General features: G+C 45.7%; 1 protein-coding gene across 1 annotated transcript in view; it reads left to right on the top strand.

The window, feature by feature from the left end:
* The window catches only part of LOC137891619 (intermembrane lipid transfer protein VPS13B-like), a 333,991-nt gene that overhangs the window by 297,555 nt on the left and 8,825 nt on the right, over positions 1–27,611 (top strand). The window contains exons 47-61 of the mRNA XM_068736332.1: positions 8,635–8,790; positions 10,551–10,817; positions 12,569–12,652; positions 13,615–13,790; positions 16,535–16,705; positions 19,010–19,217; positions 20,724–20,912; positions 21,140–21,286; positions 22,952–23,244; positions 23,862–23,989; positions 24,112–24,308; positions 25,057–25,175; positions 25,825–26,278; positions 26,488–26,655; positions 27,246–27,474. Of these exons, the coding sequence (XP_068592433.1) occupies positions 8,635–8,790; positions 10,551–10,817; positions 12,569–12,652; positions 13,615–13,790; positions 16,535–16,705; positions 19,010–19,217; positions 20,724–20,912; positions 21,140–21,286; positions 22,952–23,244; positions 23,862–23,989; positions 24,112–24,308; positions 25,057–25,175; positions 25,825–26,278; positions 26,488–26,655; positions 27,246–27,474 (2,986 nt within the window). The remainder of the gene's footprint in view (positions 1–8,634; positions 8,791–10,550; positions 10,818–12,568; positions 12,653–13,614; positions 13,791–16,534; positions 16,706–19,009; positions 19,218–20,723; positions 20,913–21,139; positions 21,287–22,951; positions 23,245–23,861; positions 23,990–24,111; positions 24,309–25,056; positions 25,176–25,824; positions 26,279–26,487; positions 26,656–27,245; positions 27,475–27,611) is intronic.

The following is a 27,611-nucleotide window of genomic DNA, read 5'->3' as shown; positions in this document are numbered from 1 at the left end:
GATGTCATGACCGGGAATAAACGAGTAGAAAGGATAGATGTTTGGGTGGATGTTGGTCTCAACACCCCGTGGGTGAAAAACCATGTATGCCTCTGTGTGGACTGTATATGTACTATATATAATAGTTCCCCTTTGTCGTATTACTATAGAAGCCCAGGGCAAGCCTTTGTTTTTCTGTGTTCTTTCGACTGAGACAAGGTCCCTGTCCTTCCAAGGGTCCCCGACTACTGACTCTTTCACCCCCCCAGCATGCGGTTCTCAAACCTCCCTCCTCTCAGACAGTGCTCCTTTTGTCGCTCCCTTCATCTGGTGCGAACACTTGCCGCGTCTGCGTCTCCTGGAACCCTCGAGGCCCTGGATGTCTAAAATGCCTCGGTAGAAAACCAGAGGGAGAACTATGGAGCAATGTTAGTCAAGCGTAAACCTCTTAGCGTCTCCTCTGTCAACCGCGGACCCACACAATGCCTTCTCTCTGTACCTTCTTCCAGCTCTCAGACCGCTTCTTAGACTTGCAAATCTGGGCTTTGATGTAGCGCTGCCTTGCTGCTTTTGTCAGAGACAACGAGCCAAGGAGGAGAGAAGCATTGCAGACAGCTGTTAAAGCCACCATAATACCCTCATGTTACATGGGTTGGCCCTCGCTGCCCTGGCAAGGATGCTGTTGTGTCTCTCTTTAACTCATTTATGCTCTCTTTTTTTCTTTTTCGCTCACTGCAGTTCAACTGTGTCTCTGGTCTCCCCCCCCCCCCCCCATTCTTGCCTTTCCTAGAGGACAACCTAATCCAAATTCTTTTGTTTTGTTGTCTGGGTATAAACCTGTTTCTCATTTGTTAGGTGGCTAGCTAGCTCCCTGGTCCTGAAGTTATTTCAGTAGACAAAACAGGCCTCTGTTCCACAAACCACTTTTCTGATCTACGCCCATGTCATTAAATAAGACAGGCGGTACAAAGACTTGTGCGTCTATTGTATACCTTTGGTAAATGTAAATGAAATCGCATCTTTTTAATTTTATTTAGATGTAGCGCTTGTTTGAGTGGAATTGATTGGTAATCAACCATCCAAAGACCTGCCGCAGCCTCTTCGGGCCTGTGTTGGAAACTTGCGCAAAGCGACTGGTGTTGTTTATACTTCTGCTCCATGTCTCAGAGTCTCAAGTCTCCCATTATAGTCTGAGTGGGACGGAACGAAGGAATGGTAGTAATGGGTAGATGACCGCTGCGGACAGACACTAGATTTGTGTTGTGTGCACCCAAGCACATTCCTGCTAGAGGACAATAGACGGACAGCGGTTGCAGTGGCCGGAGTGACTCGTTCTGTCTGCAGGAAGACAGGGGTTGGAGGGTGTGTGTGTGTGTGTGTGTGTGTGTGTGTGTGTGTGTGTGTGTGTGTGTGTGTGTGTGTGTGTGTGTGTGAAAGCTTGTCAAGCAAACTGTATGTGTTTCTCTGTTCATCTACGCTTGACACCCACATTATCAAAGCAGACACTTGAATTTTTGCCATTCAGATGAGGTAATGGCTCTGCGTTTACCAGGAAGTTAATAGTCATTGCTTTTGGTTCTGACTGACTGAAATTTTAACGTCTTTTACAGGAAACTTTGTTGCTTTTGATTTTCTCTCGAGACAGGATTAAGCATTGGACCGGGCAGGAGACATGACATCGCACCCGTGATGGAACGTGGTCGGTTAATTGTCTCACCGAATATAACTTCCAGTTCAGGCGGGCGGTGGTTCTCAGAAGTTAACACCATTTCTGAATGTGTCAGTCCCCGTGTTTGGGTTCTGCGTTCTACGTTTCCATGGCAACTGGGAAACGTGCGCGATGGACTTTCAAAACGTTCACTTGGTACTGATCTTGTGATAAGATCAGACACGGTTCAAACATCTGTGTGTGGATCATCACTGTGACCCCGTGATATTTGGTTTAGTAGACAGGTGTTACTTGTTACGTTTGGGTTAGTCACTAATTCAGCAGACTGCGGGATTTGAAAACATATACGTCAAAGCCTCATTATGTTCTCTCAATAATACCTGCAGGCTCTAAGTTACTCATGCAGATTGGATTGTCGGTAAACCATTGGTGTTATGGTAATATACAAACCTCAGCTCTCACCAATGTTTGACCACGACAAGGCAAGTAATCTCCATGACGATGTGGCCCTGAGGTCTGACTGGACATTAGATTAAAGAAGAATGGAGTTGATCAGCAATAATGGACAATCCCATCTCCAAATCAGTCAGCGGATACGTCTCCATGGATCTGAGATGAATCATCTGTAGCTTAGCTGTATTAGTGTATTTGGACAAACATGTCACTGTAAACCTTCACGATGATATAAGGCTTGGATGTTCTGTCAAGCCAAAAGTCATATCAGTAACGTGTAGTCAGTTCATTTCTCAAGAATTGGGATAAAGGATTGTAGGTGGATTATATTACTGAGTGAAAAACATGTTTGGCTAAAGCCTTCTATTGATACATTAATACCCCTGGTCGAGTTGCATCCAAATAATTTGGACGAATGCTTGTATTTTGTTGGCCAGAGTTGTTATTGGAAAAAGCAACAGAGTGACATGACCCTGGTCAAATCCTGCTCCCTATCAGCGAAAACAGATAACAGACAACATTACAGTACAATGCAGTCACAGAGTGAAAATGCTTTGTGTGGTTCCATCCAATTACTCAGTTTTAATAATCCCCCTGCAGATTGTTCCGGTACCAAAAGTGGAGCCCAGTAATGTGCTGGAAGCTACGCGCCCGCCATCAGCCAGCCATAATCACAATCTCTCCTCTGGGATTCAAGGGAAATGAGGAGAGATTGAGATTTCACATTTCTTTCACACTCAATACCCAACTTGGGTAATATCATAAGATGACAGATGGGTTCTTAGTTGGTTTTGGACAAAAGGTCTTCAACTCAGTGCCAGTGTGTGAGGGTGAGCGTGGGAGTTTTTAAAAAAAAAAAAAAAATTTGGAAGTGAGATAATGAAATTTATTTAGCATGTGGGATTACAAGCTGAAGGCTGGTTTTACTCAAAATGTTGTTGTTTTTCTCGATACTAGCCGAGTAAAAGAATCACGTTTTACATAGTCAATTTAGATACAATTGATTATTACAATTCACATATTTACTGTAAGTAGAAGTTGAGTTTCTGGTGACCTTTTTAAAATATTAAAATGTTGGTTCTTGAGGGTAGAGATCTTGGAATTAGGAAGCAGATGTGATTATGGTTGCTTAACATGACTGTAAAAAAAAAAAAAGCACAAAAGAACTGAATTTAAAGTTACCTTGAACATTTAACTGGTTATGAAACACTTGATTTAATACTGATGACTCTGGTGCTCGGAAACATTACCGCCAAAATCAACACAAAATAAAAGTTTGTCGTTGTAGCTTTAAATTTCAAAGGTGAGTGCGATAACCAGTTTTAATTGTCATCCCACAGTTTCCCTCTCTCCACTGACATCTTGTCACCTCCAGGATACTTAATATTAACTTAGCTAAATAATTTAGCATCTACATCAGGGTCAAAAGATTGTTTCACATTTTTCTATCTATCTTAAAGCAGTACATACATTGAATGAGTACTTGGTTGCCGAATTTGTTCGTCCCGCACATACTCGCTGCAGATAAACCCTCTCCTAAAGCAACCAATACCTCTTACAGTGTATGTAGGCCTCCAACTAACGATTATTTTAATAATCGATTAATCTGTCGATTATTTTTTCGATTAATCGATGAATCGGCGGGGAAAAGGCGAGTGAATAAAAACGTATCTTTAGTCTTGCAAACTATTCCACCCCTGCTTTACTACCGTTATTAACGAGCTAACGCTAATTGTCATGCTTGTCAAGAAGGATAACGAGTAAACAGCAGCACCAGGAGAGCTACTGGAGGGACGTTACGTTCCTCACTTCAAAACGGAACAACAGTAGGATTCTGTAGTGACTAACCTGCTGTTGAACTCCCTTCCTCCTCATCAAGGACTCCAACATGTTTACGTTTTAGATGCTGAATCATCACCGTGGTGCTCCCGTGTCGTGCCATGTCGCGTTTGCATATCTTGCAATTAACACACTTTTTCGATGTATTTAGTGTGAAATGCTCCCACACCTTGGATGACTTAGGTCGTACTGATTTCTCTGCCTCCGCCATGTGTTTCAGAACAACGTTACGGGTCTCTCCGATGGTCTTTCCTCTACCTCCGCTCTGCTCTGCGCTCAACTCAACTTTTTTTTTTATTCTCAAACATCTCCGCGACTTATTGAGTGGCGTAATAATCGCACAACGCAACGAATCGATAATGAAATTCGTTGCCAACGCTTTTAATAATCGATTTTAATCGATTTTATCGATTCGTTGTTGCAGTTGCAAGTGTGTGTACGGCATTGGTGCGAACTCGGGTTCAACATTGTGGGGGCAAAAAAGGTAGGTAAGGTCTCATGGCGTCACGTTGTGTGGAGACTGCGCTCCAAACAAAAAGGGTTCTTTTCAATATGTTAATATCTCTGAACGGCCATCTGAAGGCAGCAGGTATCTGTTCAACTGGAGTGATGTTGTTGGAGTGTTGCAAGATGAACTCCCTGAGCTCAAGTGCACATCAAACTTGTTGTTTTGACTCATTACTCGACACAGTTTCTTCTGCACATCAACAGGAGTGTTGGAGACTGACGCTTTGAAAACAGTTTACACAGCTCCACGAAAAGAATTGTGTTATCACTTAAACTTAACTTCTTGCTTCGCTTATAATTCCCTCAGGACCGTCCTTTCCCACATTTCACTCAGTGTCTGCATCCTAAACACATGGTAACCAGGGTAACGGTTGCACGCGCCATCCATTGTTTGTCTTTCGTGACATCTCAGTTACGCCTGGAGGGAATTTCTTCAAGTTTGGCACAAACGTCCACTTCTACTCAGGGATGAACTGATTAGATTTCAATGGTCAAAGGTCCCTGTGACCTCACGAAACAGGTTTGGAGCCATAAATCAAGAATTCATATGCTAACTATGGCAATTTTACACAAATGTCTTCATGGTTAAAATTATGAAGTGATAACATATTGGACAGACATGAATGCAAAATGCAACTTAACTGGTTTGCGGAGGCAGACAACCCAGAGTCGTTGATTTGAGTTTTTACAGTACAGGTAGATGTGTTACTGTGCTGAGCAACATGATGCCATAGAGATTGTTGGAGTTCAACTCTAAAGTTAAAGAATACTTTAGAAACATTGAGTTCCCTCAAAGGAAAACACTGTACAGAACTCCCAAGATAAAAACAGACAGTCTGAGCAGAGAAAGAACTGAAAGGACAGACAAGAAGGACATCTGAGACATGACGCATCATCAATGATGTGTTGAATGAAACAGCACAAAGTGAATCCTTAAATGTTTAAGATTCTTTTTCTTTTCAGTTCGGACCATTCTGATGATGTCAGCAGTAGCATGATATGCAGGTTTATGTTAGCAGATCGCTGCATGTGAAAACAGAGGTGTGATGACTGTAATAACAACACACCTCAAAGTGGGAGGACAGCCCTCCCAGAGACATATGGGCATTTGAGTACAGAGACTTAAAACTGAACCCGTCCTTTAATTCAACTAGATTCTGATTTCTATTGGTGAAGTTGTGAGTGAGGCCAGGCATTAAAACACCACATGTGGCTTACTGGATTTTCTCAGTGTCACGACAGATGAACACGTCACAAAGACGCAAAACAGCTTCTTATTATTCATTCTTGTTATCCTACGTGTCCAGTTCATCTGTGTCACCGCCGTTTTGTTTTTGTTTTTTCTTTCTTCCACTGCTTGAGTCAGAGCGGTGATGAATTAAAACAAGAACGGCATTGGCCGTTTGAAGTTGGAGGAGAGACGTTATTATGACTTCTCCCTCAAAGGTCAAGTTGAGCCACAGCGAGAGGGGGAGGAAGAGAGGGAGAAGTGTTGAAATAACAAAATGGCTCCTCGCAGATGGTGCTGAGGCGAGGCAGAGCGGGTTCACCACCACAACGTTCTGACCATAATTAACACAAATGCAGCTCCACTCAAGGAGGGAGTTGAGGAAGATTTTTGAAGTTGCAAATTAAAAGGTTTCCATCTCATCCAGTACCCAGAGAGCAGGAGCAGAATGGCAGAAAACCCAACATTACCGTTTTTTTCAAAGTTTTCCTCAAACCACCACCATCATGATTATAATGTTTTTGCTGGTTTGGCTGCCCTTAAGGCCTATTCACGAGGGGGGGGGGGATTCATTTGCATGTCAACATATTTCTTTAACTGTTTTTTTTTTCATGAGTTCTTTCACCCAGAATGCAAATATTATGCGCCGAAAAAGCGGCGTAATTTCTTTCGGAACAAGGTTGATTTTTCTGAGCTGTTGCACCGCGAATAAAGAAATATCAACCAATCTTGTTGATCGGAACGAACATGTTTACTCATAGACTGTATATAAGAATAGAACATAGTCGTTGTGACGTCACCCATTGGTTTGTGGTCTGACGTTTTGAAGCCCACGGCAACCAGTGAAAGAAAGTAACCATATTTGGACTGCGGAGGAGCGACGTAGAGACAATGTTTAGAGCTCTGGTAGCAACCTGTCAATCACAGTAGCCCCGCCCTAAAGCATACTCTGCTTTATGGTCTATTTGACTCTAAATGGACCATCATTTACTAAATGAACATCATGTTGTATTGAAGAAGACTTGAAACTAGAGATTGAGACCATAAACTCATGTTTACAATGTTTACTGAGGGAATAAATCAAGAGAGAAGTAGAGTCATTTTCTCATAGACTTCTATATAATCTGATGAGTCGCCCCTTGCTGACCAGTAGAATGAATGCAGGTTTAAGACACTTCAGCATTTGCCTCACTTTTCATACCCGAAGGTTTCCGCCTGGTCTGTGCCGAGGCGGCAGACTTGATTACTTCTTTGAACCTTGACAAAGGCTGTACACAACAGATCCCATCTTTCCATTCCTACCTTTCACAAAAAAAGCCCTAGATATATGCAGAACTATTCACTCAGAGCATTTCACTAAAATAACCTCAATCAAATAGTTTACAGTACCCTAGGCTATACAACAATTGACCTCAGACTGCTCTGGTTCCATACGATCCTAGTAGTTGGTCCTCTGCCTGTGCAAATCCATTCAAACCTTTTATTGAAAAAAATATTGCAACAGTATGAATAGTTTTAATATTTCGCATCTAGTGTGATTTATACATCACGGTGTGTGAAGGCCTTCAGGCTTACCGTTAACCTCTGCCACCTGGCTGTTTACACCACCCTGCCACTTTCCCCGTGAGCAAGTCCACTGAGCTGGAGATCTGAGAAATTATGTCATTTCCACTCAGCCGACAGGGAGGAGGGATGATCTTGAAGAAAGGGAATTCAGGCTTTGATTAAGAATGTTGTTGTAAAGAAATCTGCCTTCAAACGGCATGGAAAGACTACAGCGGAGAGAAACATAGAAGGTCCCGTCCAGGGTCCCCCATGCTCTCTGACCTCAGGGGTAATTTGTTTTTCTTTAGTCAGATTGGCTAAACGCTCGGCACATTGAGGCGACAGGCCGAAGTGTAAATCTTCAAAAATGCTTTTCAGTGTTCCACTCTAGTCGCAACTCCTCTGGGAGAGGATTGAACCCCAGCCCATCCCCCCTGTCTTTCTAGACTTTCCCGCTCACATGCATTCTTTGTCTTTTCTCACGTCCTCCCTCCTCCCTTTCCAGATCTCGCAAGTTTGAAGTTGTGTTGGCAGCTGGGCTGACACGGAGAGTTCAGTTAGGTGGCAGGTCAGCCGCGCTGCCTCGGGAGGGGGGGGGGGGGGGGGGGGGGCGGCTTTAGATCTCCCCGCGTATTTATGATTCTGCTCCTGTATGGTGACCATAATCTCGTGACAATGCTCACATTGTTTTGACAATTTGCTTTTCCTTGTCACGCTTGACCTCACTGGAGCACAGATGTACCGTATGCAAGGATGGACATCTGACCAGCCTTCTGTGCTGCATGGTGTGTGTGGATGTAGATGAAGGGGCAAAGGCTTGTATCTATCTGTTAGCCCCTGCTGCCATGTCGTGGCCCCATATTACGAGGAATTGTCTGGAAAGTGGTCAGGTTGTTTGTGTGTCAACCGATAGGACGCCGTCTGTTTATCGCTGCCCCCCTGAGTGTGTGCGTCTGCACCCAGCCACACACGTGGAAGGGCTCCACAGCGAAGTGACGGATACGAAGCCGAGGAAGGTTGAGAGCCAAGCTGTTTGCCTCTTATTTAGACATGTGGAGAACAGAGCGCTACACATCGAACCGCGCACATACACACACACACACACACACACGTACGTAATGAGCTTTCACGTCAGCTGTTTCCCAGCAGCCGGTTTATTGTGTGCGGCCCTCCAGCAGCAGCAGCAGCAGGTCTGTTCAGCACCAGTAAACAGGAACTTTGTTGTCTCTCTTCTTCGCCCTACCAAAATCCTCGAAACAAAGACTGTTTACTTGCCTTTTGCTTGGGAATAAATAAAGGGCAAGGAGACTAACCTCTGATGTCTGCTGTCTTCTGTCTCTGTTTGTATGTGTGTGTGTGTGTGTGTGTGTGTGTGTGTGTGTGTGTGTGTGTCCTGCTCCGTCCCGTCCTGCAGCTGCTGCACATCTGCATTGAGGGATGGGGGAACTGGCGCTGGTCAGAGGCCTTCAGCGTGGACAACGTAGGGACCCTGCTGAGGACCATTCAGTACAAGGGACGCACGGCTTCACTCATCATCAAGGTGGTGCAGCTCAACGGTGTCCAGAAACAGGTACGGCTTACTGGACGTTTTTGTTGTAATGAGACATCTTAAATATATCATAAATAATGCAAGAGAAGAGAATTTTGTAATTTTTCATTTCTGAAGCTTTATCCCTTAATGGAGTTCGTTCATGTTGTCATAGACTTGTCATGCTCATTTTTTTGTATTTCTTGGCACATAAAAAAAGGTTATACATATTTCATATATAAGCATTAAGGTTAACCAGAATAATTTTAGAGCTAACTGTACTTAGTTTAAGCAATAAAATGAGAGATGTTGAGCGTTATTCAACCAGGATTTAATTTGCAGAAAAGAGAAAAGACTCACAGTACTGGCAACACATTTTAATTGAATATATTTGTGGTGAAAACGCACCACAGCAATAAAGAAGGCCCAGTTTTTAACAACACCAAGAATGTAGGGACAGCAGTTTTTTGTCAGTTTTCATAATCTGTTTTATGGCACTCAAACAAAAGCTTCTGAGCTTGAAGCCACCCCATTGATCCACAAAGAAGATCACAGGAAATCATAAACCAGCCGCGGTCCCTTTTTACATAACGAACAGCGTGTTTTTTCCACGAATGCATCGCAGAGCCGCCGTGTTCCTGAAAATGCAGAGATGCCGTCGAATTACGGCGGTGACACTTTGTTATGTAAACAGTGTCGAGTGTCGCACATGTCTCCCTCTCGTTCTCCAGACAAAACAGACTCGGCCTCTCGCATTCCTTCCCCGTCTGTCCCAGACTTTGTTTACATCTTGTTCCCATTGGATCCGATGAAAGGTTCTGAGTGTCGGTCGCATCCAATTCACACAACACGTATCCTCAGAGTGGGACGGCGGCCGCCACCGCAGAGTACATTGGCTCCCGCTTGCGTGAGCGCACCTCATCTTGTGTACTTTGGGGGGGGGGGGGGGGGGTTTGTCCTCGATGTGTCACACACTTCTGCACTGTCCCTCTCTGTCCAGCTATGGTCTTTTATTGTGATGGCCTCTTCGTTGTTTATATTGACACCTCACGTTGACTGCTGCTGTAAATGATGGAGAGATTTCTCTCATCCGAAGCCAGGATCTTTCTCTCCAATGTCAGTACCAATGCCACAACCTGCAGAACACACACAGCCATGACACATGCAGACATAAAACACACACACACACACAGAGCGGTGAAAGCAATCAATTCTGAGCACATTTAGATGTGTCAGTCCCAGATGAGAGCTCCCTGGTGGCTTGGCTTTGCGTGTGCATTTGTGTCCATAGATACAAACATAACGCGCATATGTCCACACAAGTAGGGATTGTATGTACAGTACGTATATCGGTGGATCGTGACCTACCACTGAAAGAAAAGTAGTACATGCATATGGTATATGGATGCATTTCCGTCATTGCATCAGCATTTTTTTTTTACTTTTTTTCCCTTAGATTTTAAAGTGAAGTGAAACCTCACTGAGGTAAACACGTTTTTTCCATAGTAGAAAATCCTGTAGTGTTCCTAAATGCATTGGTATGCTTCGCCCGAAATGTATGTCAAGCAGCGTCTGAAAACACTGAACCCATGTAGCATCTCTTGTTTTTATGAACATACTGAGACTCAGATCTGGAGCCTGTGTCAGACTCTCATTTGTGTGTTCATGGGCATGGTCAATGAACAGAGCATTTAAAGCATCTTCTTTAAAGGACATTATAAGACCAACAGGACATCTTTGCATTGTGCTTGGTGTTATTTTAGTTGCATTCAATCCTCCTCTGTAACCTTCTTCTCTCCCAGGTAATAATCTACGGGCGGCAGGTGATGTGCAGCTACCTGACTCAGGACATCGAGCTGCGGGCGGTGCAGCACTACGTGGGGCCCGACGGCCAGACGGTGGTCAGGGAACACTGCGACTGCCTGGAGGCCGGGGCCAAGCTGCCCTCGTACGTGCTGGAGGACGCCGAGATGACGGAGCTGTGCGTGAGGGCCAGGGGAGATGAGGACTGGTCCCAAGACGTTCAGCTGGAGAGGAGGGAGAAGGGCAGCTGCAGCTCTGTTGTGCAGGTACAGTAACACAAACGGACCTGGACTGAGACCGTGGACTCGCGACATGACCTTTGAGGTGAAGTCCTTTAAGTAGTTTTAAATGTCATTTTAAAAACATACACGTTTGACGTGGACGGATATTGTTCATAAACACAGATGGACGTGCGCATTGCACGCACCACTGCTTCTAACCACTCCAGCAACATACACAGGTTTGGACTGGACCACCAACCGTGTCCGGATCCTTCTCTCCTGGGTGGCCACAGTGGCAGAGCCGCTCACGGTGGGAGAACAGATGGAGATCGTCCCCTCAGATAGGCTTACAAAGGCCCTCCAACCCAAAACCCGACCATGATGAGAGGCAGAAAATACAGTTTATGCTCTCTCATAACAACGCTAACCATAGACAGGAAACACTAGCTGATACGTGGGCACAAGGAGAGGCTTTGAAGGCACTTTCGCACCGCTGGACCAGCGCCAGACAATCGCTCCTTTGCTCCGTCTCCTGTGGTTCTCGCTCTTGTTCTGTATTTTTCTTGGTTTCCTGTCGTTGTTCGTCCCTCTCTCTGTTTTCTTCCTTTATAAGCCCCTTGCTGTTCACAGCTAGCTACTTTCTGCAGCTCCAGCTTCTGTGTGCGGCTGTGAACATCCTTGTTATCTCCTCTCCTCAGATCAGCCGTTCATTACACATATGGAGGGTTGGCTCGGATTGAGAGCCTGGACTAGTAGCTGGGTCCTCAGATCTCTCTATCTCTGTCGGTGTCCTGATATATCACTCTCTTGTTTCCTCCCCGTCTCTCTCTCCCACACACTGGCTCGCTCGTCTATCTTGTAGCTGTTCACTCCTCTTCTTTATTTACTTCATCCCCTGGCATTCGGCTCGTCCACCTGTTCCACCCTCTGACTCTCTCCCCTGTCTCTTTTCTCATCCGTCTCCTGATTAACCAGTAATCCATCTGTGGTAACTCCTCTTCCTCATATCTCACCTTCCTCCTCCCTAACTCAGATATTCAACATCGTCCTTTACTTTTGACAAAGCACAGGAGGTCGTCTCGACCTTATCCCAGCCATGAGTGTTTTTGGTGGATCAGGCCATATGTATATCTGTTTTCCAAAGTTTCACTCCCTCATCCCAACAAGGCTGTTTTTTTTTGTTTTTTTTCAAGGCGCACTCTATTAGAACTGAATGGTCTCTTGGCTCCACTCTCTCTGTCCCCACCAAGTACATGAAGTCCCCGGTCTGTCATAAACCAGACCGCTTGTAATGTGCCTTGGCACCCCACGTCTTTAATGAGGAGCGGCGAGCGGATGGGACGAACACCAGTGACACATTAAGAGCGCTCAGCCTTTCGGCGGGCACATTCTCAGCGTTTGAATCTTGCTAAGATTTAAGTGCCTGTAATGGCCCATTTAGGGAGACTTTAACTTTAAACTACTGGAAGAAGCCAAGAAACAAACGTGTTTTAGGACAAAACATGATAATGCGTTACTGATGGGGGCTATGAACATTCTGTTTGTTAATACAAGGCAGCACAAGGCAATAAAGTAATCAGATATTCATATTTTTACATTGTAACCGCAAACAAACACAATCAAGTTGCCCTCGAGTGCCCTTGATCAATCTTTTTTCTGTTAACCCTTCGCAGTAATGGAAAGATATGAGACTCCACACTCTCCGGAGCACTGTACGACTAAATGGTTTTGGATTGGACAGCTTGGAATTATAAGTAATAAGACTGTCAATAACAGCAAGTTTGTCTCCTTTTTAGGTGCCTTGCTCCAGCGGTTCTTTGCTCTATGTTTGGTGCACTCTTATCACAATTGAACCTGGCTGTCACATGCAGCAGAGAGTGGTGAGTATCCCTACACACACACGCACAGCGTTCATTTCCATGTTGTGACACAAAGTTGTTGTTTTTTATTTCCTGATGAGCATCATATCTGCTTTCACTATGTGCAGGTATTCCACTCTTGGCAGGTAGTTAGAAAAATATGTTATTGATTACTACGGGATGCTATGCCATTATTCCAAAACCACCAATAGTCAAAAATAATGTCCCATTTACTCAACAGTCCATTATCCAGAAAACAAACGTCCATTGCTCCAAAAATACACCCTCTGTCAGCTACAAACAGAAGCACATGGCTAATTATTATATTTATTATTTTTTGTTCTACTATGGCATGGCCTTTTCTGCTCTTGGCTTACCCTGATATTCTTACCCTAAATAATCTCACTACTCATGCCTAAACCTCACCAGCCAAACCAACGAAGTCAACCAGTACTAGCCAGTCAGAGACAGAGTAGGGCAATTTATGGCTTTGCTGTTGTTGGAAAAAATATCGGATGACATCATTGTGCATAATAATTAGCCATGTTGGTGTGTTTTCAGAGCAATGGGCTTTCGGGATACCGGGCTGTTGGGCAAATGGGTTTTCAGTCCAATGGGACATTTTTTGGTGTTTCAGAATAACGGGCAGTCACCAAAGCATTACATACCCATGTGCATTTCTTTTCACTTTGTTGGTATAATTCAACATAAAACCATCCCAGACCAGCTTGGTGTGTTTGTTTTTACTTCGTTAATCTGTACTATTGTCACAAAATGTAGTGCCATGTTTTCAACCCAGTGTATCTTATTGGGATCGCTGGATTCATTAATTAGTCCAAAACGAGGAAACAGACCTCACAAGAATACACAACAGCTGAATTGTTGAACATCTAAATATCCTTATCCCAGTTTGATTCAGTACTGTTTGTTTGTTTGTTTGTTTGTCTCACTGATGATTGTTCTGTATGACTCCCCTGTTTCAGGTGGTGTTCAGTCCACTGTTTGTCATGAGGAGCCACCTGCCAGATCCAGTAACCGTCCACATAGAGAAGAGGAGTCTAGGGCTGAGAGAGAGCCAGCTGATACGTGGCCAGGGCCACCAGGAGCCCCTGTTAAACACCGAGGCCGACCTCACCCACCACCTGACTTTCCAGGCCAGGTAAAAAAAAGAACAAAAGCCAGGAGCTTTTCCACATTCAGAATTGCCGAACATTTACAATACTTTTAAACCCTGATAAAGACAAAATAGATCTTAAGTGTTTAAAACCTCACCTGCAAGAACAAGCAAAAAAGTATTTCAGACCCACAATAGTTTCCGTTCTCGCTATTTTCTCATGACCAAGATGGTTGCTGATCAGCAGGAAAATTCACAGGAAATGTTTAGTTCTCTCAGTCCAGCGTCAGATTATGTCATCAACCATCAGCTCCCACCGCCGCAAAGGACCGCAGAGTCTGACTCTGGTCTTCTGTCATGGTTTTTACGCCTCGATGTGTCAAAGGTGGAGAGACACTTACTTAAGATTCTTTCGCACCACATTTTCAATTTCCATGAGCCAACATGGGAACCCAGGCACAGTCCAGGGGAACAGGAAGCCAACTTGGCAGCAGCTGAGACGCTGACACTCCCAACTCCAACATGTCAGGTTGGCCCATAATTACACCTCATTTAGATGCAGGCCCAAACAGAGAGCAGGTCTTTCACCTCCGTATTGGATTGCGTGCATGCACATGTGTTTCTGTGGGCGGATCGAGGAGTGCATGCACACATGTGTCCTCACGTCTACGACGTGTGGCCTGTGTCTGTCGTTGTCTTAGTTGTCTGTGTGCCAGCGCAAGTGTGACAGTCACCACTTCATCACGGACAGAGTCTGTCACATACATCACTGCTACGCCTGTCGCTCGGGCCCCAGTTTGTCAGTGTGTGTTCACACGTTCTCATATTGTGCATATCCTCTTGTAAGAGACAGCTCTTCATCCAGTTTGTCATGGCGGGATCCACTAAGCCGCACCAGTCGTCTAAAAAATTGGGTTGCGTTGAAATCTGCGCATAAAAGGGAATCATCTGTAAGGTTGTGAATTCTAATGACATCTCCTCATGTGTCATGTCACAATGGCAGATGCTTTAGTCCAAAGTGTCTCTCAGTAACACAAGTGTTTATGTTTCTGTATGGGTGGCCCCATGGGGGGAAATAACTACCACATGTGTACATGCGGCGTCCTTGTTGTTCCTACTGTGTTTGTGATCTGTACATCTGTAATCTATGTTGTTTTATGCGGATCCATGAAAGACACATCGCCCCTTTTTGGTTGCAGCTAGTGGCGATCTGAATAAACAGAGTAAACGTTGAGTGTAATTGACTCCCCTTGAGAGATTTTCTTTGCTGTAACTGTTGTGTGTTTGGATATCTGGTCACAAAGTTTGTTTTGATTTCAGCTGCCATTAAGGAACCACAGTGGCCATACAGTGACTGGGAATATTTTTGGCCCTTGTTGTTGGAGATAAATCCTTTTTGGCTTTTTTTTCATGCGAGAAAAAAAGCGAGCTCAGAAACAACTAAGTGTCTTGTCTTTGTGGTTTGCGTCCGCAGCGCTCCTCGTGTTTACAATCCGTCCCCTCCCTAAACTGCCTCTCACCGTGTGAACGCACATACACCCCCCCCCCCCCCCCCCCCCCCCCCCCCCCCCCCCCCCCCAACAGCTCCATCCATCCCTCTCTATCCTCAAAAACACACACACTACAAGCCACAATTGCAAGCGGACGTTCACTCGCGTACACACACACACACATACTACATGCACACAAGCACCCCCCCAACCCCAAACCTCTAGGACAGATCCAATCTCCAATGTTCGCTGGTCAACAGCTCGTCTTTCCTTCCTGTAATCACACATAGCTGTGGGCTCTGATAGACGCAAGAGAGACACAGACGGGACTTAACCAGAACCGTTGTGTCCCGCTCCCCTCGAACCGGCCACCACATTAGAAAGCTGAGGGTTTACAATCAGAAGCCTCTTCCAGTTTCCCCCCTCCCCCCTCAGGAACTGCTCTGGATGAAAAGCTTCCTGTCAACACCTTGTCAGCGTCCTCTGTCTTGCCCCCAGATCCATAAGCAATAGTCCTTGTGTTCCTTTAATAGCACAATGAGCTCTATTAATAAACTACTGCTTTGGGGTAAGGGGGCTGCTTTGTTTCAGCCAAGTGGAACTGGATGCTGCCCAGAGAAAGAGAAGAAGCTATTACAGTTTGGATTTTGTTCTTTTTTTGTTTTTGTTGCAAAGCCATAATTGACCAGTGTCTGGGGCTGATGTATCCAATAGGATTATTTACTGCTGTTTAGCTTTCTCTATGATCTTTGTGAATTAGTGTTTGTAAGACAAGACTGCATGTCAGGAAGGGAAAAATCCCAAACAAAAGGCAGATTCAAGCCCTCGTCAAGGTTTCGGGCTGAAAAACTGAGTTTAGCCGGAGGTCACTTCAATTGTTGTGAACAGAACAATGGGAATAGTCTGCTGCTGTCAAGAGATGTCTTGTTCTTCAGTGAAATAAAAAATCAAAACCAGTTTGAATCGTTTCTGGCAGTAGAATAAGTAAACGCGCTTCCAATGTCTGGTTTGCTGTCAAAAAATATTCAGCAGTGGTTCACAACCGTGTGCCTTTACAACCCCACGAGTGAGTAGGTTTTCATTTCAAGCAATTTCTTGTCACACTGTCTACCACGGAGGAGGACGTGGTCAGGATAAGTGAAATCAGCAGGTACAGGAGGACCCTGCAGATTGTCACACAGAGATAGCGCATTTGTTTCAGTATACATGTCCTACAAATACATGTATGGAATGGGAATGTTTGTACGCACTTGGCTGGTTAACAAAATCCATAACAATTTTTGTGCTCCATCTTTTCAGGGAGGACGAAGACGCTTCCAACTGTGCCGTGCCGATCTCCACCAGCCTGATCAAACAGATCGTGAACAAGAACGGGAGTGAGGACAACCTGGAGCACATCCTGGCCGACTTCTACGGTCCGAGGCCCTCTGCTGGTCCGCCGTGGCCCTACGGCGCCAAAGATGCTGACAGGTAACCCCCCCCACACACACACACACACACACACGCACACACACACGCACACACTAGCTGCTGGTCAGTGCTCTGCATTTGTGAGGATTGCAGTTTTGTGTTTTTACTTCAACGATTTGTCTTTTTTTAAACAGAATCTTGAGGCGCTCGTCTGTATAGTATAAACAAGGTGGAGCGAGGCAGGATAGAGAAATAATGACACATGACACATGTTGTGAGCCAGATTCATGCTCAAAACCAACAGGAGTGCACCACGACACCTTCTGATCCTTTGTAATAAGTCAACGTGTTATTCTGTGCCATCTTTATCGTAGCGCTTCTGCGGCAAGCGTTAAATCCCACTGTTAGATTTCACAACACAAATGTCATTGTGTGTTTTGCAGTGTGTGCTCTCTAATAGTAGGCTTCATACAGCGTCTCTCCTCAAAGCACAAAGTTGTGCAAGCGAACTCTTTAATGAGGGAGGCTTCTCTTTTTATTGCTGAGTCTTTGTTCACGTAATAAAACCGTTAACGCCGAGGACAGTGCAGAGCCGCGCATCAGAAGTCGTCCCCACAGACCGGAGGTTTGGGGGCTGTCACTCACTCACTGTCCCGCTTTCTCACACTAGTCACAGGGCCTTGCGTGCAGTTAAAAAACTTGGCACAGCTTTGCAAGAGCGTACAGTGTGCGCGCTGTATGGATGAGTGCAAATGTGGTATGCCGTGCATGAGGGTCCACACACAATCGGGGCAGCACACACATGTGGATCTGTCCGCAAATGTCACTCTGGGAATCATCTTTTGTCACAAAGCAATCACGTCCTGATAGCAGCCACATGCTCTCCCACAGGCTCCGAGTTACAAGAGAGTCCCGGCGGATCTATCTGCTGGACATGTGGGCCATATGTCTGCCAGTGGTTGCCTTGCACATGGGTTCAGACACACACCTAACGCTATTGTTACACACACACACACACCACCGTTCACATCGCTCACCTTTAAATGTCACACACACACACGGTAGACGGCTGTTATCTGGCGGGTTTGGTGTTTAGTTTTAAGCCCAGAACTTAAACTCTGCTACTTTTTGTTCGAGAGCATGAGGAGGGAAAACAATCTGAGGAAAAAGAGCGTAAAAAAAATGCCAGTAGTAGGATTAATAGCACCGATTGCTATCTGTAAACACACTCAGAACTTGGACAGCAAGTAAAAGCCACAGTTTAATTTGTATGTTTTTGACATGCGTGCGTATGTGTTTTCAGAGCAGTGTGCTTCTCAAAATTCATACTTCCTAAACCCTCAGCTCCAGAGTTGGCAGGTTTTGACAGAAGCTGCTGAGCGCATTTCTTTCAATAACCTTTTTTCTGAGCTCCGTCATGTGATTTATGAGCCCCGCACTTTGCTGCCCTCAGCCTCGAGGTCAATATCCCGCTCAACCGCACGAACAGTGGTCCCCGTTCCGCAGCGGGGGGAGTCTTTTGACGAGTCTGAGGTGGCAGTTTGGTAGATTTAGCTGAGTCTAGGCCGGCCTCGGGGGAGAGGGGAGACTGGTTTTGATGGTTTTGAACTTCAGAGCGAGTCTGAGAGAACTGTTTGTTTGGCTCTCCTCTGGCACTGCTCTGTTTAGGGTTCACAGGACTGTGATTACCGTGATATGACTACTGCTGTCAGTGGATTGGTTTGGTGTGTGTGTGTGTGTGTGTGTGTGTGTGTGTGTGTGTGTGTGTGTGTGTGTGTGTGTGTGTGTGTGTGTGTGTTTTCTCAGATGCCCTGTCGACTGAATCTGTTTGCATTGCATAACTTGTCTGCAGACCTTTTCTTCTATGTGTATTTGTTTAGACTGTCAGTGTGTTCATTTGTCTGCTTAGTATAACAGTGCAACAACTGTTTGTTTATGTACGACACATTTCAATGTTCCATACTCGGCACTGTGTAAAACATGTCCATAGATGAATTACATAGAGTGGACGGGGCAAATTGTATCCTTAATCAAAGTAATTGAGAATGAATGAGTTTTATTACCAAGTTGACAATAATGGTTGTTTATCAATACTGCATTACAGGTAGCTGTGTGTCTGTCTCTCTGTCTATATGTATGTCATTATAGCTTTGAGTCTAGGGTGAAGTGTTTACAGCCCATGTACAACCATGGCTTTATACTGCAGAGGCTTACATGAGAAACAAGCTCATGTGTCCCGCATGTCTGCATTGTCCGGCTCACAAGGTGTACCTGTGCTTCAAATGTGTGCCTCATCTGTACCGTAAAGACCAAAGCTTCCACTGTTTCTGGCTGCATGATTGAATCAGTGCTCTCTCCTCACAGGTCAGTGCTGGAGCCCCTCGCCCAGTGGGACAGTCCCATGCAGGTTAAGTTATCCTGCTGGAAGACCGGGCTGAACACCCTGCTGGTGGAGCTGTTGCCCTGGGCCCTGCTGGCCAACCACTCCCAATGGGACCTCTGGCTTTTTGAGGGAGAGACCATCGTTCTGCAGATACCAGCCGGCAAGGTCATTGTGCCCCCTAACTTCAAGGTATGGTGCCAACTACATATACGTTTGTGTCCTCCAAGAGACCGATATTAAAAAGACGTTACAGAGGCCAAGATATCCTGAGTTCTAGTCCCAAGCTCGTCTTTCCTTAGACTTCTATGTCTTCCAAACTTTAAGTGCCTTCAGATTCCGACGTAGGCTTCAAGACAAAATCGAGATAATGACTTCATCAGGGTCCTTTTCTTTAGAAATGTCCCTCCACAATCACAGAAGACAATATACAACTGTGTTCCAGGCTGGAGTAGTACTCCAGTAGACTGAAGTTCCTGTGTAAAAGTCTGTTCTTTATTTTCTTGTACCATGTACACCGGTAGGCACCGACAGCCATGACCGGAGCCTGTTCTGTTTTCGTCCGTCCAGTCCGTTCTAGTGAACGCGATATCTCAGGAACCCCTTGAGGGAATTTCATCAATTTTGGCACAAACGTCCACCTGGACTCAATGATGAACTGATTACATTTTGGTGGTCAAAGGTCACTGTGACCTGACTTTGAACAAATCAAATCAAATTTCAAATTTGGCACAAGCATCCTCAACGATGAACTGATGAGGTTTCAGTGGTCAAAGGTCACTCGTGACTCAAGAATGAAATGAATGACTATTTCACGCCCTATTGCACTGAAGATTATATTTTGTGTTTAGACCAAGACCTAGAAGTTGGCCTTTTTGTGGCATTTCATTATGAAGCCAGCTCTTCCCTCATCTTGAATAATAAGCCCACGACTGTCCACCAAAGCTGCATTACAACAATATTCCCCGCCGAAGCCTTTATCTGCAGCCAAGCTCTGTCACCGAATACTCGCTGGCTTCTGAGCTCAGAAGCAGAGGTCTGCAGAGGATTTTCCCCCCGTGGAACACAACGCACACGTACACAGACTGTTCCACCGCTCATCCGGCGCTAAGCGTGGAAGGCAGCGTGTCGAAGAACAAGTGCTGATATGGTTGAGCTCAAAGAAACAAAAATATAAAGTTGTAAATGTGCAAAAGCCTGTGAAATAAAAACAAATACAGCATTGTTTCCGTAGAGCCCTGCTTTTTATCATGGCATGACGTGTGAGGAGAAGATTTGGTCTCCACTGAAACCAGAGTTGATTGCTTTACGGGACAAGGTTTGCTATTGATTGGCATGTTTCATGACGCTGCAGGCTGCAGAGCCAGACGACCAATCAGTGTGTCATTCCAGCATCTGTGGGACACTTTGTCCTCCTAACAAAGCCAACAGTCGTGGAAGTTGTATACTTCTCAGTTCCAGGACTAATTGAGATGTTATGCAGTGAACATGGACACTGTCAGGAGCATTGTGCTGAGTTGTTTGTAATGAAGCCACAGTTGACCCCGCCATGTGGCCGTTTCCAAAATGCAATCAAACACAGTCAATTTAGATATCGCATTTTGTTTGACATGACTAAAGATTTGACCTCTGATTCCTTCCATCTGATTTCCTCCTCACGCTTTCACTGTTCCCCTCACTGCCCTTGCAACCGTCCAGGAAGCCTTCCAGATTGGCATCTACTGGGCCCACACCAACACTGTCCACAAGTCCACGGCGCTCAAACTGGTCCATGACCTGACCTCTCCCCGATGGAAGGAGGGATCCGGCTCAGAGGTGGTCACTCTGGACGAGGAGGGATACGTGGAGGCCGACATCACCCTGGGAGCTTTTCCCGGACGGCAGAAGGTGAGGGAAACAGCGCCCACTTGCTTGTGGTTGAATTTGTAAAAGTCACTGAATTTAGATTAAAGCCATGTTGGTGGCGCATGAAAATGTTTCGTAGCACTATTCAGTGAAATGTAGCTAACTAAAAACTTTTGCACAGACAGTATGTGAGTAATTGTTTTATCTTTAAACTGTTTGTTTTCTATCCACTATAGCTGACAAATTGGTGTCCGTTGTTTCCTCTGCAGCTGTGTCAGTTCTGCGTGTCGTCCGTGGTGAAACACGGCATCCAGATCCTCCAGATCGAGGACAGAACCGTTCTTGTCAACAACATGCCGTACACGATCCAGTGCAGGCCTCTGCTGGCCGCCCATCCACTGGGAACTGATGACCAGGTGACATGCATAAGTGCTCCCACATACGAGCTCTCTCTCCTCTCTCTCTGCGCTGAACTGAGGGGTTTCTCTGAATCACGCTCTGTTTTCAAACCGAAAATCAGTAAACCTTGGCTCAAAAGGACGTTTCACAAGAGCGCAGCGTTATTTCTCTGTAAACTAACGTCAGGTTGTGTCAACTCTGGGTTATTTTTGTTCGTGGTAAAATATGAAAGGTGCAAATACAGGATTTTAATGTGCTTTTCTCCACCTTTATTTGAACAGTTAAAACAACTGCTTGTGCTGGCATAGTGCTAGAACGTATGAGACGTTTCAGGCTAGACTACTAATATTCCATACATCACAACACCTGCCCAGTCTCTTAAGTCCCCACCAACTTAACCGCTCGCTCCAGCTCTCCAGAACACAGTGAATTAGTGTAAATTCAGGGGCCGCAGCTTCATTTCCTCACTGCTACCTCAGAGCCATAAGGCCTGTGATGTGTGTGTGTGTGTGTGTGTGTGTGTGTGTGTGTGTGTGTGTGTGTGTGTGTGTGTGTGTGTCTGTGTGTGTGTGTGTGTGTGTGTTTTGCTCTGCTCTGCATCGTGTCTTCTCTGTCCTGCTGAAGTTTCTGAAACTTCACACATACAGTATATTCCCTGTGTGCATTACTCACACACATCCAACCCCAGCGTTACCCCACACACACACACACACACACACACACACACACACACACACACACACTGCTCGGACCGCGGCAAGCCGTTTTCCATCAGATCATGCTGCTTCTCCAACCCCCGCACCCCTACTCTCTCTCTCTCTCTCTCTCTCTCTCTCTTCTCCCTCCACCGTTTTCACCATGTGGCAATGGCACTTCATTGGGACATTAGACAAACACCCAGAATTGGATGCAGGTTTTTTCCCCACTCGATTTCATCTGCTGCTTGTCCCCAAAGAGAGCAACAATGCAGTGATGTCATTTAACGAGCCTTCAGATCCTCTTAAAGGAGGATGGCAGAGCTTGCCAGTAGCCACTAATTGACTGAAAACTCGTTTTTTTTTGTTGAAGAGCTTTAAAAAAGCTAAATAGCGGACGATGGGCTTAACAATAACACAGACCACAAACAAGGCGAGGAATGCCTTTCTAGTCGCTCTATTCATCATGCTTAGTGCCTAATCCCTGTAGTCCTCAGCTACTCGCTGCTAAAGCAGCACAGCAGGGCTCCTCTGCTACCAATTTAGCACTAAGCTCAGTGGGAGAGAGAAGAGGGTACAATAACAATGTGGTTTAACGATGTGTCTTTTGTTGTAGTCACTCGCATCTTCTTTGCTCTCTGCTTTTCTTTTCTTCATGTCCCGTCTCATATCCCTTTCTGACACAATCATTGTCCACTTACCCTCCTTCGTTTTCATTTGCTTTCATCACTTCCATTCATTTTTTTGCGTCTTCTCTTGCATCTTTCTTTGCTTTTATGTTTTTCCTTCATCATCTGCTTATTTTCCCTCTCCTCCTTTTTCTAGCCTCTCCTCTCCTCCTTTTCTTTCTTTTTTTCTCGCTCCTCTACTCATATACTCTTCACTCCTTTTTTCTTTTCCTCTCCTCCTTTCTTTTCCTTTATTTTCCTTTCATCTCCTCTTTTCTTCTTCCTTTTTTATCATGTTGATATCATGTCTTCTCCTCAGGCCTGTGAGATACCAGAGACAGCACTGTTCAGCCTGGCTCCCTCTGAAGAATCCTCTCTGGCCAAACCCTGCTCCGTGCCATGCTGGGACCTCCTCCAAACCAGTGTCCAGGGAACGGTGGAGTTCCCTCTGCCGCTCAAACACATGCTCTTCAGCCTTTTTCCCGGGCACGATGGAAGAGCGGGATCTGGATCTGCGGCGTGGAGCCTCCCCGTTCCCGTCCGATCGGACTTCCCCAGGCAGAGTTTGTCCGTTCCTGGGGAACCAGACTCCGGGGGTGGCCTGAGCAGCAGGTGGGTGAAGCGGAGCATTCGTGGCGTGCTGGCTGTGACAGTCCATTTAGAGCAGGGCACCGAACCCCAGGCTGGCACAGGACACAAAGCCGGTTGCCGGTCACAGCTTGTTAAATACTGCAGATGAAGCAAAGAGAGAAATGCCCTCAACATTTCCACTGTCAGTCTCTCTGCTCATCTCAGTCCTTCTCATGTCTTTCTCTTCTTTGTCTTACTTACTATCTTTCTCTCTTTCTTTTCTTATTTTGTCTTTACTTGAGCCCAAATAAAAAGCTATTTCACCATCCAACTACCAAAAACACGGGCCAATGAGCATTTTGTATTTTTCTTCACACTTGTGCTCTGGAGTGACTGGCCAGCTTGGCTCTCATTTACTGTGTGTAAGTGATACATCACACATACATAAATAGATACACGCAGAGTGACAGTGTGTCGCCGCCTGGCTTCGGTTAGGGCTCTGTCCATGGATGCACCTCAGAGATTTGCAAATGGACATAGTGGTAATGTGACGTTTAACATGTCGGTGGGCTCTGATCAATGTGCGGTTACGAGGGCTGGAACATGAGCTGTCTGTGGACACTTTATTTATGGGCTTGTTTTTATTCTTTGCTTTGCAGAGGCATAGTACTAACATATCAGGAGCACTTTGGGGTGACATACATCATCCTGAACGAGGACCCCTGTCCTCGGATGCTGATCCACAACAAGTGTCCTATCCCACTGCTGCTAAAGGAAACTGTCAAAGGTAAGCAAGGAAATGCCCAGACTGGACTGGACTGGTCTCCTCTATTCTCCGTATCTCTCCTCTTGTACTACTATTACTACTAGTATGCTGTTTTACTACTATTCCCTCTTATCTTCAAATAGAAACTCCGGGGACAGAGGTTCACTGCTGTCCTCTGCCTGCCAATTGCTCCCTGCACCATGAGCTCTACCACCACTTTTCCAGTTTCCCAGAGTGCAGGCAGAAAGAGACGCTGCCTGCACTGCTGCTGAAAACCACCTCGGACCACGGCTCCACCGCCTGGACCAACCCCATAGACGTCAACTGCCCCGGCACTCAGGTAAAAGCATGCGTGTAGGCCGGGTGGAGGTGAAAAGATGGCAGGATTTCATCTGCACTGAAACACAGAGATTGCCCCCAAGTGCTCATTATGAGATCTGACTTCCTTAATGTTTACTGATGTACGTTAAAGAGTTACTCTGAACCCTTTGTTGTCACAGATCCCACTGATACTGCAAATGGCAGTTAGGTGAAGCCAGAGTTTGTCAGGCTAGATTAGCCAAATGTGTGTGTGTGTGCGTGCGTGCGTGCGTGCGTGCGTGCGTGCGTGCGTGCGTGTGTGTGTGTGTGAGCGCCCACTGGCTAGCCAGCCCGTGTTTTTGGTTGTGTCAGTGTCGTAGTGCGGGGTCAGCGAGATGTTAAGGAGCAGTGCGTGTAATGTTTGGTGTTGTGTCTAGCCGGCTGCAGGTTGGGGTTGAGGTTGAGGCTGTGTATCTCTGGTTACTGTGAGCTCTGGGTCTGACCTCCGTGGTAGGGGTCGGGAGGTCAGAGGTCAGACTTGTTATGACTGCTCGGCGAAGCGTTGCGGCAGCGATCTACTTCCTTTCTTCACATGATGGGGCTCTTCGCTCTGAACCTGGAGCGGTGGAGGGTAAAAGTGAGACCCATACAGTGTAAAGAGCACCGAGCGCTGAATATGTGAATGGGTAAAGTTACCTCCTCAGAGTTTATTTAGAGGGGGAAATGAGCAACTCCATCCAAATGTGTTGATCCGTCTCACGACAGATCTGTGTTCTGCTGTTGCTCAGGTGGTGTTCCTGCCAGGCTTTGGCTGTCTCTACATAGACGTGGTGTACCAGAGAGGCACCCTGGTTCTGTCTCTGGCACCAGAGAGCAGCGTGGACGCTGTCATCAACCAGCACAGCAGGTACATGTACACAGCCAGTGTGTTTTCATTTTTTTATTGTTATTGTTTTATTCTCCCTGCATATTTGAACCGTAAGAAATCATCCACACGTGTTGTTCTTCCTAACCTCAAGGTATCCACCGCCTTTTACTGCGCTCACTCCAATTTGCTTTATAATTATCATTAACAGCCATGTTTTCATGCAGCAGTTGTTACTAGACTCCAAACATGCAGAGACAGCCATCATTTTGCACCACATGAGGGCAATAATAGCCTCTAGTGTTGTCTAGGGGAATTAGTACAGTAGAACATGGCTTTACAGCTTTATTCCATTACATCAACACATAGCTGCCTTTTCATTTTGACAGAACGGGAAATTAATATAATCACATATGGGGTAAATGTAAACAAATAACGTCAGACAATGATCTTTGTTCTGGTGGTAGGAAATTCACAACATAATCAGCGCAACATGAATGAGTTTGGTCCTCCGGCAAATCATCCGAATCATAACACACCTACTTAAAACTTGAGTTATGTCGGAGATGGAGTCGTTTTCTTTCTCACAGGCTGTAATAAAGGGCGATTGCTAGACATGCATGAATGAAAACCATTCATATTTCTTCCCCTATATAATACTTTCACATGAATGACTTCTGTTTTGTTTCAGATCTTCTACGCTGTCCTCCAGAGTGCTCCTCAGCGAAGCCAGTGTGGTGCTGAGCGATGACATCACCAACCCTTCTGGATCCGTGGAGCTGCTCAGACTCACGTTGACTAAGCTGCTCCTCACTCTGGCCCCGGCACCGCCCGCCTCCCCGCCCCCGGAGCTGGCGGCTGACCCTGACTTGGGCGCGGCATCCGTCTCCGCCCTGATGCCCGACACCTCTCTGATCGAGGTCCACTGCTCCAATCTGCAGGTGGACAACCAGCTGTACAACCGGGCCAGTTTCCACTTTCCCGTGCTGCTGTGCCAGGATCAGAGAGGGGGAGCTGAGCCAGGCGTTCCGTGGAGCAGCGACGCCAACCCCACGGACTCCCCCGAAGCCCTGGAGGAGTTCAAACGCTCTTGTTTCCTGCAGCTGAGGATGACGCTGGCCGCGGACAGATGCACTGCGGAGGAGGTTGGATTCATTCTTCTGTCATTGTAATTCTGTTTTTCTTTGTCACAGTAGAGGGTGCATAATATTATTTTAACCTTTATTTGGTTAGGTAGCTCTCTATTTGCAAGGGAGACCTGAGTGCTCATGTCAAAAAGGACTAAATCTCTTAAAGAGACGGGTGTGTCCAAGTCTTGTTTTTTTTATTACAACCTCGTGTGTGTTCTCCTCAGATCACCTTCCAGCTCCAACCTGCCAGAGTCTACCTTGAAGACACCTTTGTTTACTACATTAAGACCCTGTTCCACACCTACATCCCTGACAGCGCCATGACCTCAGCCACAGCGGGGACCCAGAGGAGGAGCAGAGAGTCTGGATTGGCCCCCATCCTCCCTGAACAGGTGCACTACTCATAACATAATGGTTTTATTGAGACACTGATGAGGCTGGATGTTTTCTGGTTTCCTCACTGCATTCTCATTACATTATTACCACAGAGGTGCATTCAGCTCGGACCAGACATGCAGAAGTGAACTTCATTATTGTTATCAACATGCCAAAGAGGGAGGGCTGCTCATTTAGCAGCAGTATTTGATTATTTATGAAAATAGTTGCTCTATATAATAGGACATTTTATATATATTTGTGTTTGGTGATCTCTTGTCATCATCTTCACATCATTTCATGCTTAATTAATACGTATTTGGACAGGATAGATAGATACTGCGTCACATCCTTTTGGTGCATGGCAGAAAAAGATTTCTCATGATTATTCTATAAAAATTCATCCATTATTACCTAATCCAGTAATGAGACTTTAGTCTGTGTATGTTTTATATTGTTAGTATTACTTGTGATTACTCTCTTATGTCAATACTAAAACTAGAAATTATTTTTTGTTTTTTTGAGATCTTAAAACTGAAATCTGTTGAAAATGAAAAGGTTTTTTTTAAGTTTTAAAAAAATTGTAAAACTAGTACATTTCTTCCAGGTGCTCCAGTCGGTGCAGGCACTGGTCCACCCTGTGCGGCTGCAGAGGCTGACCATCCAGCCAGTCAACCTGTTGGTCAGCATCCACGCCTCCCTGAAGCTGTACATCGCTTCGGACCACACCCCTCTCTCCTTCTCCCTGTTTGAGAGAGGGCCGCTGTGCACCACGGCCAGACAGCTGGTCCATGCTCTGGCCATGCACTATGCTGCCGGGGCCCTCTTCAGAGCTGGTGGGTAGTGTTGGACGGATAGGGTTGCACAACTTCTCTCTTCCATTTCTCTTATATGTTCACCAGCTTGTGTTTCCTGTATGGACACTAGACTGATTTCTAGTCACACTGATTTACTGTCTCAAAAAGGCTCACGC

The sequence above is a fragment of the Cebidichthys violaceus genome, unplaced genomic scaffold (assembly GCF_023349555.1).
Source record: "Cebidichthys violaceus isolate CVI_PGR_0920_01 unplaced genomic scaffold, fCebVio1.0.p SCAF_7, whole genome shotgun sequence".
Taxonomy (NCBI): domain Eukaryota; kingdom Metazoa; phylum Chordata; class Actinopteri; order Perciformes; family Stichaeidae; genus Cebidichthys; species Cebidichthys violaceus.
The sequence above is the reverse complement of the archived record's forward strand: the minus strand, read 5'-3'. Positions and strand labels throughout refer to the sequence as shown.